This window comes from Zootoca vivipara, chromosome 8 (assembly GCF_965207765.1).
Source record: "Zootoca vivipara chromosome 8, rZooViv2.hap1.1, whole genome shotgun sequence".
Lineage (NCBI taxonomy): Eukaryota > Metazoa > Chordata > Lepidosauria > Squamata > Lacertidae > Zootoca > Zootoca vivipara.
In genome coordinates this window covers 60734052-60752284 of record NC_142591.1, presented here as the reverse complement: position 1 = coordinate 60752284, position 18233 = coordinate 60734052, and the positions used below count along the sequence as shown (strand labels likewise).

The following is an 18233-nucleotide window of genomic DNA, read 5'->3' as shown; positions in this document are numbered from 1 at the left end:
AATGTACCAAAAGTAATAGACATAGACTTTCTAAACCATTTTTTTCCAGCAGGGTTGCCATGTTGGTCTTTTTGCAACAAAACCAGCAAAGAGTTTTGTAATGCTATCGGAAGCTAACAAATTTATTGCGGTGTAAGTTAGATTTAAAGTGTTGCAAGACTCTTGTTTTTCAAAGCCAAAATCTTGTTTCAAGAGTTTTTATGTTGCATCCTCTTTTCTCCCATTGCAATAAATGACTGAGAACAGAAACATAAGTATATATATATATTTATTTCTTTATTAGCGAAGGTATCTAAAATACAATATTAATTTCTTTTTTTAAATTATGACAATATTATTTTTCAGTGGAACAATACTCTGTATTATAGCTATGGTATCAACAATTTTTACACATAATAGTACTTAATTTAGCTCAGTTGACATTTTTATAATTAAAAAAATAAAACACACTAACATTAAGACATGATTCAGATTTATGGCTAAAAATGTAAAACAATTTAAAAATATTTACACTTCAAACTTCTTTTAAAAAAGCTAAGAACGCAATCCTAATTTTGCATTACAATGCCTATGTTGCTACAACGTATTCTCCTAAATCAAATGTAAAATGTTCATATTAGATTGCATTCCTGTGCTTCCATGAAAGATTCAAGTTACTGAGTACGTTTAACCTCATATGTTCCATGAGGTTATATATTTTTTAATTTTAAAAAATGGCTTATTTTTTTCTGTTGCTTATCATCTTATCCTTTGGCAAGCTGCCAAATGAAGATCTCCTACTACAGCCTCAGCACCAAAAAATAAAATAAAAAATCACAGCAATTCTCATCAAGCATCACTCCACGATTCCTCTCCCCTGCCCTCTTTAGCCTGGCATACACACTGCAAACATGCCGCAAACACAACCACACTTTATGGCCTTCATTATTAGAAACGTCAGAAGATGATAGGCAGACAGCACTGGAGTTTGGGGGAGAAGAGAGATCTTGCCAGTGCATATATATGGCAGTAGTTTGATTTGTGCTTAGCGGAAAATAACTCAACCCTCAAGGACACAGCAATGTTTAATGGGCACAGCTTATTGGAATGAGGCTCTAACTTCCCTGGTCTTCAAGGGCTGGCAAGGGCGCCAGTTGTCCACCATGGCGCAGTGGGACTCGCCCTCGCAACTGAAGCAAAGGCAGCGCAGCTTGTCCATCTGGAGAAGAGAAAAGGAAGAAGCGGGTGTCTTCAGTATTCATGCGCCTCCAATTAATTTTTATTTATTTATATGTCACGTTTATAGCCCACCTTTTTCTCAAAAGGAGCTCAAGGTAGAGTATGTGGTTCTCTCCCTCCATATTTTAATCCCTACAACAACCCTGTGAGGTAGGTTAAGCTGAGACTGACCCAAGGTCACCCAGTGAGCTTCATGGCCAACTGGCCATTAAACTCTGGTCTCCCACATCCTAGTCCACACAGGCTTTCAGAGCATTCTGTTGGAACTCTCAGGATTTGGGATGATCTTTACACTCTCACCTTAACCTACCTCACAGGGTTGTTGTGATGCTAAAAAGGAAGAGAAACCATGAATGCCTTGGAGGAAAGGTGGGCTATAAGTGGAATAAATAGGCAAAACATAGTTCTGCCACAGCAGTTCTGTGTCTTAAACCATGCATTATAATACTTCCGCATACACCCAACTACACCCAGAAATATGCTTTTCGAAAGAGACCTTCTTTGCTAAACCTCTATGTGTACGGCATGTATTCAATTTTAGCAGAGCAATCAGAGGGAGACCTTTCAGATCCCCCTGTGTGTGATTTATTCACTTCTTCAGATCTAATTCCAAATTCCAGGACAATGAGTGGATTTCATTATGCAGCACTCATATGTGAAGCTCTTTCATGTGTGATACGGCGAATGTACTTATAAATCAATGCGAGTTGTGCTGGTTGGAAATATCCCTCAATTCATTTAACTGATTGAGGGTGTTATGTCTATGAACAGACACAAGTGAATAGAAATTGCTTATGCAAATCTGAGAATGGCCATGTCGTATAAGAGCATGCGTCTCATTCTCTTGGAAAGTCTGCAACACTCTGGCTTAGCCAGTAAGGTGTTCCTTGGGTTTATGTATATCAAAATCAGCAGCAAGTTTGCCCCACAGGGGAATGAGCTAGCGCTCAGAAAGACACAAAGTTCCACATGTGCATCTCCCATCTGGAAGGCCATTGACTATTTTCTGTAGGACCACAGGTTCTTCATCCCTGCACTAGGCTGAACCATATTAGAAGTATCTTTCAAATGTTATGGCCACCATGTGAATGCACTTATCTATGGAGCTTTCTCATCCTTACCTGTGGAGATACTAGGGACTGAACCCAGGGTGTTTTGCATTCAAAGAATGTGATCTTAAACTGAGCCATGGGGATGGCAATTCGCACAGCAAAACCAGGTGATATCCTGGCCATGAATCTTCATGCCTGATTTGGCCCTTATTGCCCACAGGCTGTGTGCGTCTCTATGGGTAAACTATAATTCCAGTGTAGGCACCTTACCAATAAGAAAAAGATTAGGAGTGTTTACAGATTAATATGTTTTTTGCTGCAAAAAAGGGGGGAGGCGGGAGAATTTATTCACCTGTTCCTTGCTGACAGTCACGGGCTCCTTCAGGACAATCCAGATTACACATTCAAGCAGAGGAGGAGTGGTCAGTGATCCTGGGTAGGTCCAGAAATCACGGGAGGCAGGAAGCAGACCGGTTGGATCAAAGTTTGTGAAGGCAGCCTGATTGCCCTAGAATAGATAAAGCTTTTTGATAAAACAGCCCGATGCAGTAGTGAGTAGATGATGTGTACAGTACACACACTTTGCCTGTAATTCCGTAGCATGTAAAGGAGAGCTATGTATTTCTTTCCACAAGTGTATAACTATTATCGAGCTGGGGGTGGCTGGAGGGAGGGAGGGCGGGGTTGGAGATGCAGGGAGGTCTGCCTGTGCTTCAGACAAGGTGGTGTTGCATTCAAAAGCTGCATGCTAAAAAGTGGTGCAATCTAAGTGAGGGTAGTAAACCTACTCTCCTTGGAGCAACTGGTGATAATAAGGGACTGTGCAAAGCAACTGAGCAAGGGGAGGAGGATGCATTTTCCTTTTCAGCCCCCTGCCCCCCCCCCTCCACGCACCAAATAAGCAGAATCTTTCAAAACACTGAAGAACCCAAAGTGCAATTTTTTTTGCTGTTTGAAGGCAGGTCTCTTACCGACAAAAGATTATTCAAGAATAATTGCCCAGCTAGAATAGATGGAATGAGAAGCTAAAAGCAATCCCTTTGGAATTCCCTTGCAATTTTGTTCTTTGAAAGAAGAAAGCAGGAAACTGCAGTGCAGTCATTCTTAGCTGCCAAAAAGGCAGAAGCTTTACCTTGTGTTTAATGGTGCCGAGCGCATCAACAACTTTCTGTATTCCAGGACAGGCACTTCCAACCTGTGATATAAAAAGGCATAAAGAGAAGGTTGTGCGCACAAATGTATATGTGTTTATATCACTTACACCTCACAGCTCAGCATACGCTTATATTCCCAGCACTAAGAGAGTAGTAAGAAACAAAAAAGTGCATTTTAAAAATATTATAAAAAAAGGATACAAACTACCATAACAAGTTAAAATATCAACAATTCATCTAAACAGCAAAATCAAATTGCTCTAAATTAAAAATGCTTACACTCCCATTTCTTAAAAGCCTAGGGAAACAGAAATATATATTTTTGAAGGGGAACCTAAGAGATAATAAGGATGTCTCCCTGGGGAGGGAATTCCAAGAGCGAGGATCCACCACAGAGAAGGCTCTCTTACATTTACCGATTACCGGTAAATATTAAACAAACACAGTGCTCCAAACAAGGTCATCTTGCATTCAAAAGTTACATATTAATGAGAGAGTTAATCCTGAGTACCCTGTCATCTTTCACAGTAAAAATTTAACTGTCTTTCACAGAAGTTTATCTTCATTTGGTAAGGGAACTAATCAGTTAGCATTGTTTTAAAAGCTGAATATTTTACAACCTGATGCCTTAAGAATATATCCACATGCAGGAAAATCTCGTTTATTTCTCTGAATTTTTTGCTCCAAGCCAGAGCACCTTGGTTCACTGTTTCATATACAGACACCTAATGTGTATACCATTAAGAATGAAAGTACACTGCCACAAGTTGTGAAGGGTAAAGCATTATTTGCTGCTTTGCCTTTCAAATAGTTGAAAAACTATCCTGGCTATCCGTTTATAAATAAATAAATAAATAAATAGGTGGCTCCCAACAGAATATTGAAACAGAAATATTGAAACAAAAATTTAAAACTTCCCTAAACAGGGCTGCCTTCTCATATCTTCTAAAAGTCAGATAGTTGTTTATTTCCTTGACATCTGATGGGAGGGCATTCCACAAGGTGGGCGCCACCACCAAGAAGGCCCTCTGCCTGGTTCCTGTAACCTCACTTCTCACAGTGAGGGAATCACCAGAAGGAAAGAGGAAACACCAAGACAGCCACTTGCTCACTGGTCCACTTGGCACCCACTTTCTGCCCACTTAAACAAACACTGCAGTGAAGCGGCTGTGGTTTCTCACATGAGCAGAGCAGTGCACCCCAGCACTTCTCTCTGCCTAACGTTAAAGCTGAGCCTGTGTAGGAAACCGCTCTGTATGCATAATATTTGGGCCCCAATCATTTTAGCTTTTTAAGGCTTATCAGTACAAACTGAAACTTCTTGACATTTACGCAGCATGTGGTTTGGCTCACTTGCATGAGTCACCTGGACGTATTTGCTCTGCAAGCAACTTTCTGCACTATAACTTATCTTGGGGCTTGCTATGGGTGGGTTGGGTTGACTGATTTGTAATGTTTGCTAGCAGATAATGGTTCTGTGTCATAGAAGGAGGTTGGTTTTATGTGGCTTTTTGGACCCTTCCACTTCTAAGATGCTGTGATGATGATATTATTATTATTATTATTATTATTATTATTATTATTATTATTATTAAAAAAACACTTGATCAGTTCTCACAGGACTAAATAAAGGGAACACGGTATCACAAAGCCACCTTGAATGCCTGTGAACAGAAAATTCAGCTTCCGCTGGAGGCGTAAATCGCATTGTACAAAATGTTCTCTTGCAAAGCCAGCAATGATCAAAAGAGGACATAATGGTACTAACCTTCAAAAACACGCCCACAACGGCCAGACCATCGGGATGTTTCACAGCTTCACCAGAACTACCATACTTTGTGTTCCAATGAACCAAATGAAGCTGGAGCCAAAGAAAAATGCAGAAATAAAGTGACCTTTTAGAAAGGCCTTCTCTCAAACTGAAGAAGCAAGATAATTCCTATACTAAACATTAACACGTCCTTTTATGGCCGAGACAAAAAGGTACTGAAACCTTGTTCAGCCATCGATTTGCGCTTTTCATTCACTGAGAAAGGCAAACATAGATATCAGAGCTCTGCTCTCATGCTGGCATTTTACACCCACTCAAACAATTTCCTAAATGCAAACATTCTGCCATATCCTGAAGCATATATTCTGAAAAATCCCTGTGGCCTTTAGTAGGAGCCCTGCTTAATTGAGATCTATTATATATTTCTTTTAAGTCAGTAGCTTGAGTCCAAGCAGTGAGGAAAGGCAAGCAATGGTAAGCTTCTCTACAAGGGGAGTGCCATAATACCATTACTGAAAACCAGTGTGGTGTAGGGATTAGATTGCTGGAATAAAACCAGGGAGACGTGGATTCAAATTCCCATTTGGCCATGAAGCTCAAAGGAGAGGTCTTGGTCTTGGGCCTGTCACTGTCTACCTTACAAGGTTTTTGTGAGGATAAAATGGTGGAGTCGGGGATTATGTCTTCTGCCTTTAGCTTCTTGGAGAAAGGCCTGGATTAAAAACATCTCATGAAAGGACTGGAGCCACCATGTAAAGAACTTGCTCCTTGCCCCAGGTGACCTTCATACGCTTCACATCAAAATGGTTGGGAGTTCACATACTCAATAGATTTGATGTTTAAATAATCCCACCTGCCATCAAATTTTAGAAGCTTTTCTTTGATCAGAAGATGCCACCATGTCTATCCTTACTACCTGCTTTTATCAACAGTTTCAGGATCTTTTCGAATACCTGACATAAAGATACTCAGAAGCATAGCTGCCAAGTTTCCCCTTTTCTCACGAGGAAGCCTAGTCAGCATAAGGGAATTTCCCTTTAAAAAAGGGAGAACTTGGCAGCTATGCTCAGAAGGGGGGTCATTCCATATCAAGTGATTCAACTTTTGTACCTCATGTCATCCAATTTTATTAATATTTTGTACACCTGTTGAATGATCGAAACTAAGTTTAAATCTAAAATTGATTTTTTTAAAATTGAAATTTGTAAGCTTTGAGGGTTTGAAAGGGATATGGAATGACCCACTTGATATGGAATGACCCAAGGAAGTCCTGAGAGGATGAAGAACAGGGCCTTACCTCAGCATCATATTTCACCCCATCCACTGTGTGTTCAGAGCCTTGGCCTTCACAGGAACCCCAATGAATGTGGAACTGAAGCAGCTTGTAAGTTCCCTCAACTGGACCACCTTTCAGCACTGGAAGTAAAAAGAAAGAAATAGCTATATTTACAACATTTTTATTAATTTATTGATTTAAAAATACTTAAGAGGCCATTTCAAGGTAGCTTACATAACAGAAATAAAAACTACAACATCAGCAATGTAATAATTTTTTTATTTATAAAAACACAATATGACTTCTACAGATCGCCCCTGAGATGAATAGTAAGGATAAAAAATGTACCCAATTCATAATGTAAAACTTGATTTCCACAATTAAAAAGAAAGCAGTCAAGCCAAGGAAGGTGGCATTCAGTATAAAAGTGGGGGGGGGGGTTTACATGAGAAATATTAAAGGCACAATAACAAAACATTAGACTTGAAAGGGCAAACATGAAGATTGGGTAGAAGGCAGATAATGTATGTGTGAATGCACTGAGCTTCCTGCAAGTAGTGCAGTTAAGCCATTATATAGACTATGGACTGAAAGATCTCTAGGGTCTCTCCCCTTCCCCATCATTTTAGATCAGTGCTGGCTGGGGAAACTTTGGCCATCCCAATGCTATCGGACTCCAATATCCATCAGCCCCAGCCAGCCCGCCCAGCAGCTAAGGAATATAGAAACTGGAATCCAACAAGATCTGGAGGATTACAGGTTCCCCCCCCCCCTGCTTTTAGATGGGAAGTCAGTTCTGTTGCTTTTTGGGGGGGGGGTCCTCCTGCTCAGTGATGCTCTGGACCTGCCACTGGTAAGAAGAATCAGCGGAAGCAGAAGGCTTCCCTCCCTGCTTGCACTGAGCTCATACATATCCTGGATAGATATTGAGAGAGGTACCTTAAATGTGACCCCCCCCCCCCAATAATAAAAAATGAAGCTTTCCCAGCATGAGCACACATAGTTTTAACTCTGCAGAGGTTATCAGCCATATTTTCCCTTTTTCTCTTTGGCAAAATTAAACTAAGCTAGATGGGCCAATTGTCTGACTTACAGTAAGGCACCTTCTTAAATTCCTATACAGGGCTATAGTATAAAATGCATGCATAGTTAATTATGTAGGGGATGAACCACCTCCCCCACCAGATAAATAATCCCATGCCTGAATGTACTGTACTACTGCTGACATGAGACAAACTAATAAGGATTTGAAAGGATTAGGCCATGTTGTCCCCGACTAACCCACAAGCCATTATTGACGAGTTCAATTGGGGCAAAGTTCTAATCACTATCTAGCAGCAGAATGCCATATTTTGGGAGGCTGCGTATTTTTAAAACATTATCTCTCATAACCATGCTTTCTATATTTAGATATATTTTTGACTTGGTTCTGGATTGAGTACAAACTGAGCGGCACATTCTGAATGGCTACACAAATTTTCCTGGTTCAGAACATATATATAGAACACATTTAGAGAGTCATGAGAGTACCTTCTTTCACCCTAAAAAACTTTTTAGCAGTTTTTTTAAAAATAAAACCTGATAAAGAGCTGAAGGGTGTCCCAGGGTGAAGTCAGCTGGGGTTTTTGATAGCACTAGAAGGTTTAGCAAAAGGAGATAACTTTCAGAAAAGCGCAACACACCCAACTTTCCTGAAACGGCCCTTATTTGCACATACTTGGTGTTGATTGTTTGTCAGCGATTAGGACTTGCCCTACATGAACTTGTCAGGAGAGCTGAAGAAAGGCTACTCCTATTTAAAGGCCCATTGCTATTCCTGGGTATCCCAGGTCCTCATATGACACAAGGGACTTAGGGTTACTTCATATGCATCGGTGTTCTGCACTGGTATCACTTCTAGTTAACTTCTCACACATACACACTCACCTCAAACCTGCATGTATGTTGATGAAGTAAAAGGAACCTTTTTCTGTTGAATATATAAACAAGTTTATGACTTCCCAAGTCTTTTTTTTAAAATAAAAGTAGCAAAAAAAAAAAGGTACATTTGCTTCAAACACAACAAACTGTGCAACTTTGTCAAACTGCACAAACTGTAGTAGTCACAGCACTTGGCAGATGTGTCCCACATATGACCCATATGTAGTTTGCTGACACATAAGTGCTATTTTTGGAGTGTGTGAAATAATCCTATTAAGCTGTTAAGAGTTTACACATATATTATTCTTTTACTTTATTTATATAACTCCCTTCATCTGAAGATCTCAGGGTAGTTCACGAAACAATAACCTCCCCTCCCACAAACATATTTGAATGGCTGGGTGATATTAATCAGCCAAAGGGCTGGTTGAAGAGCAACATTTTCACCTAGCGCCTACAGATGTATCATGAAGGCACCAGGCAAACCTCCCTGGAGAGAGCATTCCACAAATGGGGAGCCACTGCAGAAAAGGTCTGCTCTCATGTAGCCACCATCTGGGCCTCTCCTATAGAGGAGGCACACAAAGATGGGCCTCATAGGATGAGTGCAGAGTCTGGATCAGTTTATATTGCTACCAAAGAGTGTGGTGGAGTCTCCTTCTTTGGAGGTCTTTAAGCGAAGGCTTGACAGCCATATGTCAAGAATGCTTTGATGGTGTTTCCTGCTTGGCAGGGGGTTGGACTGGATGGCCCTTGTGGTCTCTTCCAACTCTATGATTCTATGTTTCTATATAGGGAAAGGCAATCTTTGAGTATTATTATTGGGCAAATACATTCATTCACAGACATCCACTTTATTTCTACTTGTATGTAGAAAGAGGGGGGTAAATAAATCTTCTCCTCCAAATTATATTTACTCTGAAGCAAATCCAATTGATTTGAGTGGAACTTCTTCCAAATAAATATGCCTAAAATTACAGTCTGTGTTGGAAATGCCGTATTATTCAGTGTTGCCTTAGTATGAAATTTGTTTGTATTTAAATGTATTTCCAGATGGAAAAGCAGAGCATTATTATTATGCTCAAAACAATTAGAAAATTTAAATGATAAAAAATAAAAGCATGAATTATTATTATTATTGTTATTATTTTGCTCAATACCATTAAAAATGAAAACAAATACGCAAAAGATGTCTATTTATTATAAGGAATACTGAGACTAAGAAACTGAGGGAAAAAGTCTGGGGGAACTCTTGCTTTTTAAGAGGGCCATTTCTCTTGATGATCCTCGATTCTCAACCACCCATCCCAACCCCAGGGAGGAAGTTGTCTATAATAGAAGCCAATATTTATGGCATAAAGAGACATTTGAAAAACAGGATGGAAAAGTGTCCTTATAGAAAGGTGGTCTCCCCCTGGTTGACACCCACGGTCTGTATCAAAAAGTTCAGCCAGGGTGAGGCTTAACTGCTGGCAAATTGTGAATGTGTGCATACATTGGATATTTTGGGAGTTGTTTCACAATTTTTTGAGTTATCACACTAAAACAAAACTTCTGCCATATCAAGGTTTCCAGCTGCCTACTTTAGAGTTAGAAGAGCTGTCTTTCAATGATAGCAGACTTTTTTTCTGTATCCTTATATGCTTTATGAATATTAAGCATAATCAATAAATAATATAGCATGGTGAATAATTACTAAAACTGGACAAATAAAGCTATATCAGAATGAGCAAAAAAACCTTAAAATGTTTTTAAATACAGTATTCATTATACAGGGAGGAATTAACCTGCTTCAATACATACATACATACATACATACATACATACATACATACATGTTAAATAAATTAATCCATAAAAGTATGAGATTAATTGAGCTGTGTGCTAGACAATGATAACCAATCCTGGTTAAGCACACCTGGAACCTCTGGAATCTCACACCGCTCGGAGATTGGGGGTGGCATGTAACATTTCATCCTTGGCTAAACAACAAGCAAGTTTGCCAATTCACCCATTTGCTCTTAAAACGAATTATGATTCTGTGATCACAGTACTGCATTACATTATAGACATGTCAATTTCAAAGAGTTTTCAGCATTTCATGTTTTATTACTCATCCTCCATGAAAGATAATTTATATCTATGAAACTATGCAATCATAGCTTTCAGTATTTCGCCTGCTTTTAAGAGCACTGACTTTCTACAAAGAACATTCAACAAAAAGGCATGTCAGAAGGGAAAGATTGTTTTCTATTTTGTTTATTATTAAAACCATATACCTATAAGTTCTTTATTAACTATCATCAATTTTAGCTCGGTTTATGTCGCTACATTAAACAAATTCACTAGTGATGGATTCTTTGTTTCCAGAAGCATGCTCAGTGAGAAATTAATTAATTTACTATGGATTTCACAGCTTATTAATCGAAAGTTTCCAAACTGGTTATAAATGCTCTCTTTACATTATTGCTTTCTAACATCCTCTTCCTTTTTCTATAACTGCATTATTCGGGTGGTCATCACACTCGCCTGTGTCTTTGTAATAGTGGTGGTCTCGATATTTTCTCACAACAGGCTTTAAAACTCCTGAAACTTTAAATTGTTGATCAAATGGCTTTATTTATGAGCATCACCAACTCAGAGACTGATGCCAACTGCAATGTTCTGGTAAACAAATTTTTGGGTGATCTACTTGTTGGAATGGCTCTGGCATGATCCAACAGATGTACAGGACAATCCTGTGCATGTTTACTCAGAATAAGACCCACTTAGATTTACTCCCATGTCAGTGTCCATAGGCCTGTGGTGTAAGCGGACATTTTTTGACACGACTGCAGAGGAAGAACGGATTCAGAATTCGATTCAGAGATCTATGAGCAAGCAAGCCACTCATTTCTGCCACTGAACAGATGATCAGCAGCTGGAGGCAGGGGGGCACTTTCCTGCACTTGAAATCCCTCCCAACAGAGAAGTCAAGACTGTGAACGCAGCAGTGGGAAAATAGGCTGGTGCAGCAACCCTCAGGCGTCTCTGAACTGAGGGCAGAACTAAGTCGTAAACCGCTGTGTGATTTTTTTTGGATGAAGGGCCAAATACAAATTTAAATAAATACAAAATATGCAGGGTATTTTTCCCCACCCAGGTGTCTCCTGCTTCTGTACACATAGGGGCCTTTTGATAGAACTGTGTGATTAGCTCGTATTTGTTCCAGCAAAATCTGCTTCAGTACCAAATGTGCTGAGCCAAGAGGAAAGCTTTTTCATTCTAATGTCAAGAGGTTAATTCTGCAAATATTTTCTGCTGCATGTAGTGGTTACTACTGATGTCCATATGGGGCAGGTCCCTAAAATAACAGTTAAACAACCCAGTTACACTAATATACTTGTGTTAAAGCTGGTCCCAGCATAATTCTAAAATCCCAATACTTCATTGCAGTCAGGCTGTGATTGGGCTGTAGAGCTCACATTTAGATGTGGATCCTATAATTGGCCTAAAAACAGTCTGAAAGTGTGAACATTTTGCAAGGGGTTGTTTATGCACTTTCGAAGCATTTACTAGTTTGGCAATGGTGCAGCCACCAGATACAGGCAAACAAACTGCAGCCGTGGGAGTGGGGACAGAGAAAACTGCACAAATGATTACAAAGGGAGCTTAGGTGTGCAAAACCTAATCAAATCATACAAATCAAAATCCCAAGTGCAATCCCATGGGGAAAATTGGACCCTTTTGTCAAAGTCTTTCAACAAATGAATGTGCTGAATTGATTTTCTGCTGCCCGGGGACTTATGACATTTCCGAAGCTGTACTGGAGATCATTAAATGTTATGGGTGTGCTATAAATGGCCAACTGCCAAATCCTGCCCATCAAATGCAACAGAACTGAGCAGATGAGCGTATGCAGTAAGAACTGCAGCGATAACTAATTTTCTGGAATTCCCTTATTGCACCAACAGAGAGTCTGGTTCCTAAAGCAGTCCTACACTTCCATTTTCTAAGGATCAATAGTGGCTATCATGTACAGAATAGTCGCTTTATAACTGACAGAATACATGTTTGGAGGATTCTGTAACAGATAAACATAGAACAGGGTGTGCCACCAGAGGACACATTTTATAAAATGTCAAAAGATCATATAGGATTAAACAGCCACAGAATTTCACATGAATTTTTTCAATAAGGAAGTGACTAGATTTTTAAACAGAAGATTTCAAGCTTGGTGGCCAACATAAAAATACAGCAGACCATTCAATATGCAGGGTGTGTGCACCTTGCAGCAGTAGGGGGGAACCTGTGGCCCTCCAGATGTTGATGTACTCCAGCCTTCATCTGTCCAAGCCAACATGGTCAATTATCAAGGAGGATGAGAGTTGTAGTTCAACAGCATGTGCTTTAGCAGTTTGTAAACATGTTAGTCTGTGTAGCTACAAACCAGTTTAAGACTTCCTCTATACCAGTGTTTCCCAAAATTGGGTCTACAGCTGTTTTGGAACTACAATCCCCATCATCCCTGAATGCTGGTCCTGCAAGCTACAGATGATGAGAGTTGTAGTCCAAAAACAGCTGGAGACCCAAGTTTGGGAAACACTGCTCTATTCTATAAAAATGTACATTGTCATAACAGAATAGCATGCATTGACAAGAACATGGACATGACTGGACTTCAATTTTACTTTATATTTTCTACTGAGGGTTATATCAAATGTCAGCGCTACCCAGAGAAGCCCCCCCCCCAATCAATAGCCATGACTTAGGGCCATTAATTTCAAGGTGTCTATTCTGAGTAGGACTTAGTTGGCTATAACTCTAAGCTTTTAACAGGAAGTCAATAAAATTTGCAGTGCCGGAAATCTGTAAACAGGTAGCTTGGGAAATCCAGTCGGGATGGTTGTATTTTTGTGTGTCACATAAACAAGACGGCTAATTAATTTCACAACAGATTATTAACTTGTTAAACTGCTTTATACTGAGTCAGGTCTTTAACCCAGTTTGACTGGCAGAGGCTCTCATGAGGTTGTGGGCAGAGGTCTTTCCCAGTCCTGCCACCTGACTTTGAACTGGATATGGCAGGGATTGGGTTTGAGACCATGCAATACACAAGGATTCGCTACTGAGCTTTAGACTCAATTTATATAATAAATACAATTATGTGTGCATGCAGGTTCATTTGGTTATGCATTGTGCATTTTGAAAACCTGAGGAAAACCTCAGGCACCTGCTGCTAAATCTACATAGCTGTGGCGGCTCTCCCCCCCCCCCACCTGCCACCCGCGTACTTGCAGTCCACAGATGAGCTGCTCTGAGCATTTCAACTCTAGTCCTGTCCTCCTCCCACTTCTCCCTCCCACTCTCTGCAAGCTGTAGCTGCCCGAGACTGGCTTGCGGGCTGCTGCAGAATCAAAATGATCAATGCCTGTGCTGTATTTTCTGGCTAAGCCACTCTTCCAGTGGATCTGAAAACATCCACACATCCCTTCAATTTGCAGCTTCATAGGGAATTTATATATACACATGCTACAGAAAAGCCTTTCATCGTGCTAGATGTATGAAGCGTGGATTTTGGAGGTGTTGTGCATCCTCACTCACGCTCCCCACTGCCTTGCTCCAGCTTGAGAGGGACTCTAAACCTCAATGAATAATACAAACTCCTAAGCAATGAATAATACAAACTCCTAGCAAAGGATTCTGAAATGTGGAACAACAGGGGGTAGGGGGGCAGTGGCATCATCACTGTCACAATCAGTTGCCAACTATGCCCACTTGCAGAGAGATCTGGTAAGAATTTTGAACATCTTAGTATCTCTTTTCTTTAAGGAACAAATTTAATATGCACCCTACTGTTAAGTGGGGGAAAAGGTGTCTCTTTCCATTAAACTTTAACAGTTAAAGTTTAGAAACCAATGTCGTTTTTAATATTGCAACTGTATGGAGCACAGATCTCAATTCCCTGCTCTCATTTGATCACCCAACCCCAGATTTTCAACCAGAGCAATATATGGAATTTGCACAATTGCAGAATTTGGCTTATAGGATTTTGGAGAAGACTCCTCTTTCTGTGTGCAAAACTAGTGTGCACAGGCAGATAACTGGATGAGTCTAAAAAGATTGAAAGCATGAGCCATGCAAAAATTCAATTCAATACTTAGTAGGTCTCTATTTTAACATGTTTTTCATATACTTTTATAGTGGACTTCACCGAGTGTAAGGTGCTGGGTGCCTTTAACTTCTTTTGGCTACAACTGCTGTCTGTTGAGGGGAAACTGGATACCAAGGAAGTGCTGTGTGACATAACTAAAAAGCAATTGGAAAGATATTCTGCATTTCGTTTGACATTTACTTCAGCTCTTTCTTCCCCCTCTAATAAATGCTGATAGTAAAATGGGGTATTGCAGATTTAAGTACATGCGCTGGCTCTACTCCATCAACCATTTTACCCCCAGAGTTGTCCTATTAAAAATCAAAAGAAGTAGGCCTTGGATTGCAGCCTGTGACATGGTTGCTTGCAATCCTGTTTGGAAAGCTCACAAGTCAAAGCTGCTCTGGGCTCTTTGAATTTGTCCCCTCAATGACACTGCCAACACGGAAAAAAATAGGACACTTGCTCAAGCAAGTTAAAGGAGCCAGTGCCTCGAGAAACAAGCAACTTTTGTCTTTACAGCAGAATCATTTCCTACATTTAAAAGCTCATTCACAGTCAATGTAGGCAGGTGAAAATTGCTGCACAGGCAGCTGACGGAGAAATTACTAAAAACCAAGCATGCACACTCTTACTCATAAGCTTGGACATCAGCATTGTCCATATGGTCATGGAATTCTCTTTAGAATAGGGACTTACAAAATGAGTTTTTTCTGTGTGTTTTTTTAATTTGGCGTGACTGTGCACAGAGGATGGTGCTGAAAAGGATGACTAAGTAGCCCCCAGTGAACTGTGTGGGGATGTGGGAAGAATGTACTGCAGCTTCTATTGAAAAAAATGCTAAAATGAGAGGGAAATCCTTTTGGGAGGTAATTCGTAGACAGCTCCCCTAGGACAGCTCTGGCATACCACCACCCAGCCCTGAATATCACATACCCCTTGTCTTAAACAACTGCCTGTTATTCCAGTTCAAAAGATTTGTACCTGGAAAATATTTTGCACATCAGCACTCCACAGGACAGGTGCTGCTGCATTGCAAAGGTCCTTTATGTATTAATGCGGTTTGCTTGCTTGATCTGGAACTCCAAAATGTAAAACTGAAACGAATGAATACTGACAGTCTGTTGTCCCTCTCCATTGGATCCTGACCCTCGGCTACACCTGTTCTAATGGTGCGGTGATTAGATTTCTTTTTACAAGATGAAGGCTACAGAAATGTAGAGCTGGAAAGCATAACAAACTTCAACCCTGAAGCATAATGATGAGATCCTCCATTGTTGAAACAGAGGTGAGCATACACCAATCTAAATTGTTATCAGAACACACACGCCTGCCCTGAAATTGTGTCTGTCAAATTAACTCCTATTTGCCTTGCAAGGAAGAAAAACAAGACTGATAAAAAGGAAGCAGATGTATGCTAAATACTCCATAGCTGCTAAAAGGGACAAGGGAGAAGAGATTTTCCCCTTGTTGAATTATGTGAGGTTTTTTCTGATGTTTAAGGCTACAATTCCACACAGACTTACTAGGGAGTAAAGCATCACTGAGCACAGCACACTTTCTTTTGAGTAAACATGTATAGGATTGCACAGTTAAGACTCATTTGGCAAACTAACTTGCATCACAAAGGTAGCAAAACCCCCCTTATGCAAAGCTAACATTAACTAACTTTGATAACATGGGCCCCTTCCATTCCTTTGCTTTCTTACCTTTCCAGCAATGCCTGGAAAATCTCAAGTCTAAAAAGCCCCCCAAAGTGACCAAGTACTAACCGCATTTGTCACCAGAGTCATCAAACTCCACGTTGAAGGAATGCCCATTGTTCACTATGTTTTTGGCTGCAGATGGGTCATAACTGATGTTCAGGGACTTCAAGGAGGCATCAAACTTGGCAGACTTCGGTTGGATGTTGATTGGGGACTGCCGCTCTCCATTGGCAATGGGGAAGTTCTCATGCCAGTGAGCAGGTCCTAGAAAGAGAGAGAGAGAGAGAGAAGAAAGCACAAGAGTAAAACACCCGCAGACTACAGAGGCATGGCTGGTTTTTATTTTTATTTTAAAGGAGAAAAACTCAATGGAGGCTTTAATGCCTTAAGTGCAGCTGGGAGGCTTTAACATTTGCCTCATCAATATTGAATGCAGGAATGAAATGATCTCTGGAATTGGAAGCCTTAGCTACCAGGCAGAGACAGATCATGCTGCGGAGCAATTGGTGAGTTGAGGGAGGTTTCGTAAGCCTGGATCTAAGCTTGCCTGGATCTAGGAATTGGTGTGGGGGGGGGGATAACTGGCTGAGAGGGATCTGAAAGGAATGTAGCAACCTCTTTGTATTTCCAAGTCGAAGAAAACCTGGCAATCACACAGCTCCGTGGGCATGACAAGCAGCACCTCTGCAAAGCAATGAACTGGACTGGCAAAATCCCCACCACACAGTTGCGACAAGGTCCCATCTCACACAATCCAATTTCCCAAATGTGGGGAAGAATGGAAGGTGGTGGTGGGGGACCTATGCCAACCACTCACATTTAAGATGCAGACCTCTCCTAATTCATGGGGAGCGAAATTCCTATGTCACACCTGTGAAATTGCCCCCAATGATCAGGTGGGGATTGGAGGGAAGCGAAGGGGGTTCCTGTCCCTCTGGCATGCTGCAACAAGCATATGTGCGCAAGAAGTTTCAGGCGGGCTCCCTGCGCGGAAGATGGGAGAGTGGGAATTACACGGGGCTGACAGTCAAGTGGCCGTGGAAGTGCAGGTAAACAGAGTCTGCATAGAGCTCCCCATCACTTCCATCTCAAACACCTGTGGTGGGACCCCTAGAGGTCCTCGGCTTCCCCATTTCCTCAGCCCAGAGATGTCCTGCTGCTGGGAACTCTGCTTTGGACGAGACGTCCTTTGATGGGAGCAAAGATCGCACCTCTAACTGCGGATCCATGAATGGATCGCAGCCGCTGAGTTGCGCCCCTTTCTGAGCCGGACTAAGGAGTCTTTCCGTTTCGCCTCGGAAACCTGGGAAAAAACACCGTCTCTGTCCTAAAAGCCCCTTCCCGGGCTGATACCGCAGCCTCGCAGAGCGGCTGCGGAGTGCGCTCCCCTTCGCGATGTCCGTCCAAGGCAGCAGCAGGTGCCGCGCTGGACTCGCCCCGAATGCCAGGAAACAAGCAGCAGGAGGAGCAGCCGCGGGGTCGCCGCGTCAGGTGGGCGAAGGTCGCGAGGGACTCACCGTTGTCCTTGCCGTAACCCCAAGACATGGTGATGGTGATGGCTCAGCGTTCCTCCTCCTCGTAGTCTGCTGTGGCTCGTGCTGCTGCTGCCGCTCGCGCGCTGTGTGCCGCCTTGATCTCGCTTGCCGGTGCTGGCGGTGGCTCTGAGGCTCTTGTCAGGGGCTTTTATAGGCTCCGGCCAACTCCATGCCCCTCGCGGACATCGCTGAGGTGAGAGAGGGAGGAGCACGAGCAGCAGCAGCAGGAGGAGGAGGAGGTTCCCAGAGGAGCGCGCGCTCCGAGAGCCGCCGGGGGGTGGGGAGAGAAGGTGGCCGGCTGCCAGGCAAGCACCGCGCGCGGTTGCCTCCTCACACGGTCCCGGGAGGAGCTGCCTCTGCTGCTCTGGTCGCCGGGGCTCCTGTTCCGTCACTGTAGCGGCAGGCGCCGCCACCGCGCCGCGTCACACCAAGCCGGAGCCTGGCACAGGCGGCGGGAGCGCCCGAGCC

At 41.9% G+C, this 18233-nt stretch overlaps 1 protein-coding gene across 1 annotated transcript; it reads right to left on the bottom strand.

Annotated features, from left to right (window-relative positions):
- Positions 1-251: 251 nt before the first annotated feature.
- Positions 252-17887, bottom strand: CA2 (carbonic anhydrase 2). Its single transcript, XM_035125900.3, has 7 exons — positions 17748-17887; positions 16297-16494; positions 6493-6611; positions 5193-5285; positions 3403-3465; positions 2623-2778; positions 252-1198 (listed from the first exon to the last, which is right to left on the bottom strand). The coding sequence occupies exons 1-7, from the start codon at positions 17773-17775 to the stop codon at positions 1079-1081; spliced, it is 777 nt and encodes a 258-aa protein (XP_034981791.1). The 5' UTR covers positions 17776-17887; the 3' UTR covers positions 252-1078.
- Between the last annotated feature and the right edge of the window lie 346 nt (positions 17888-18233).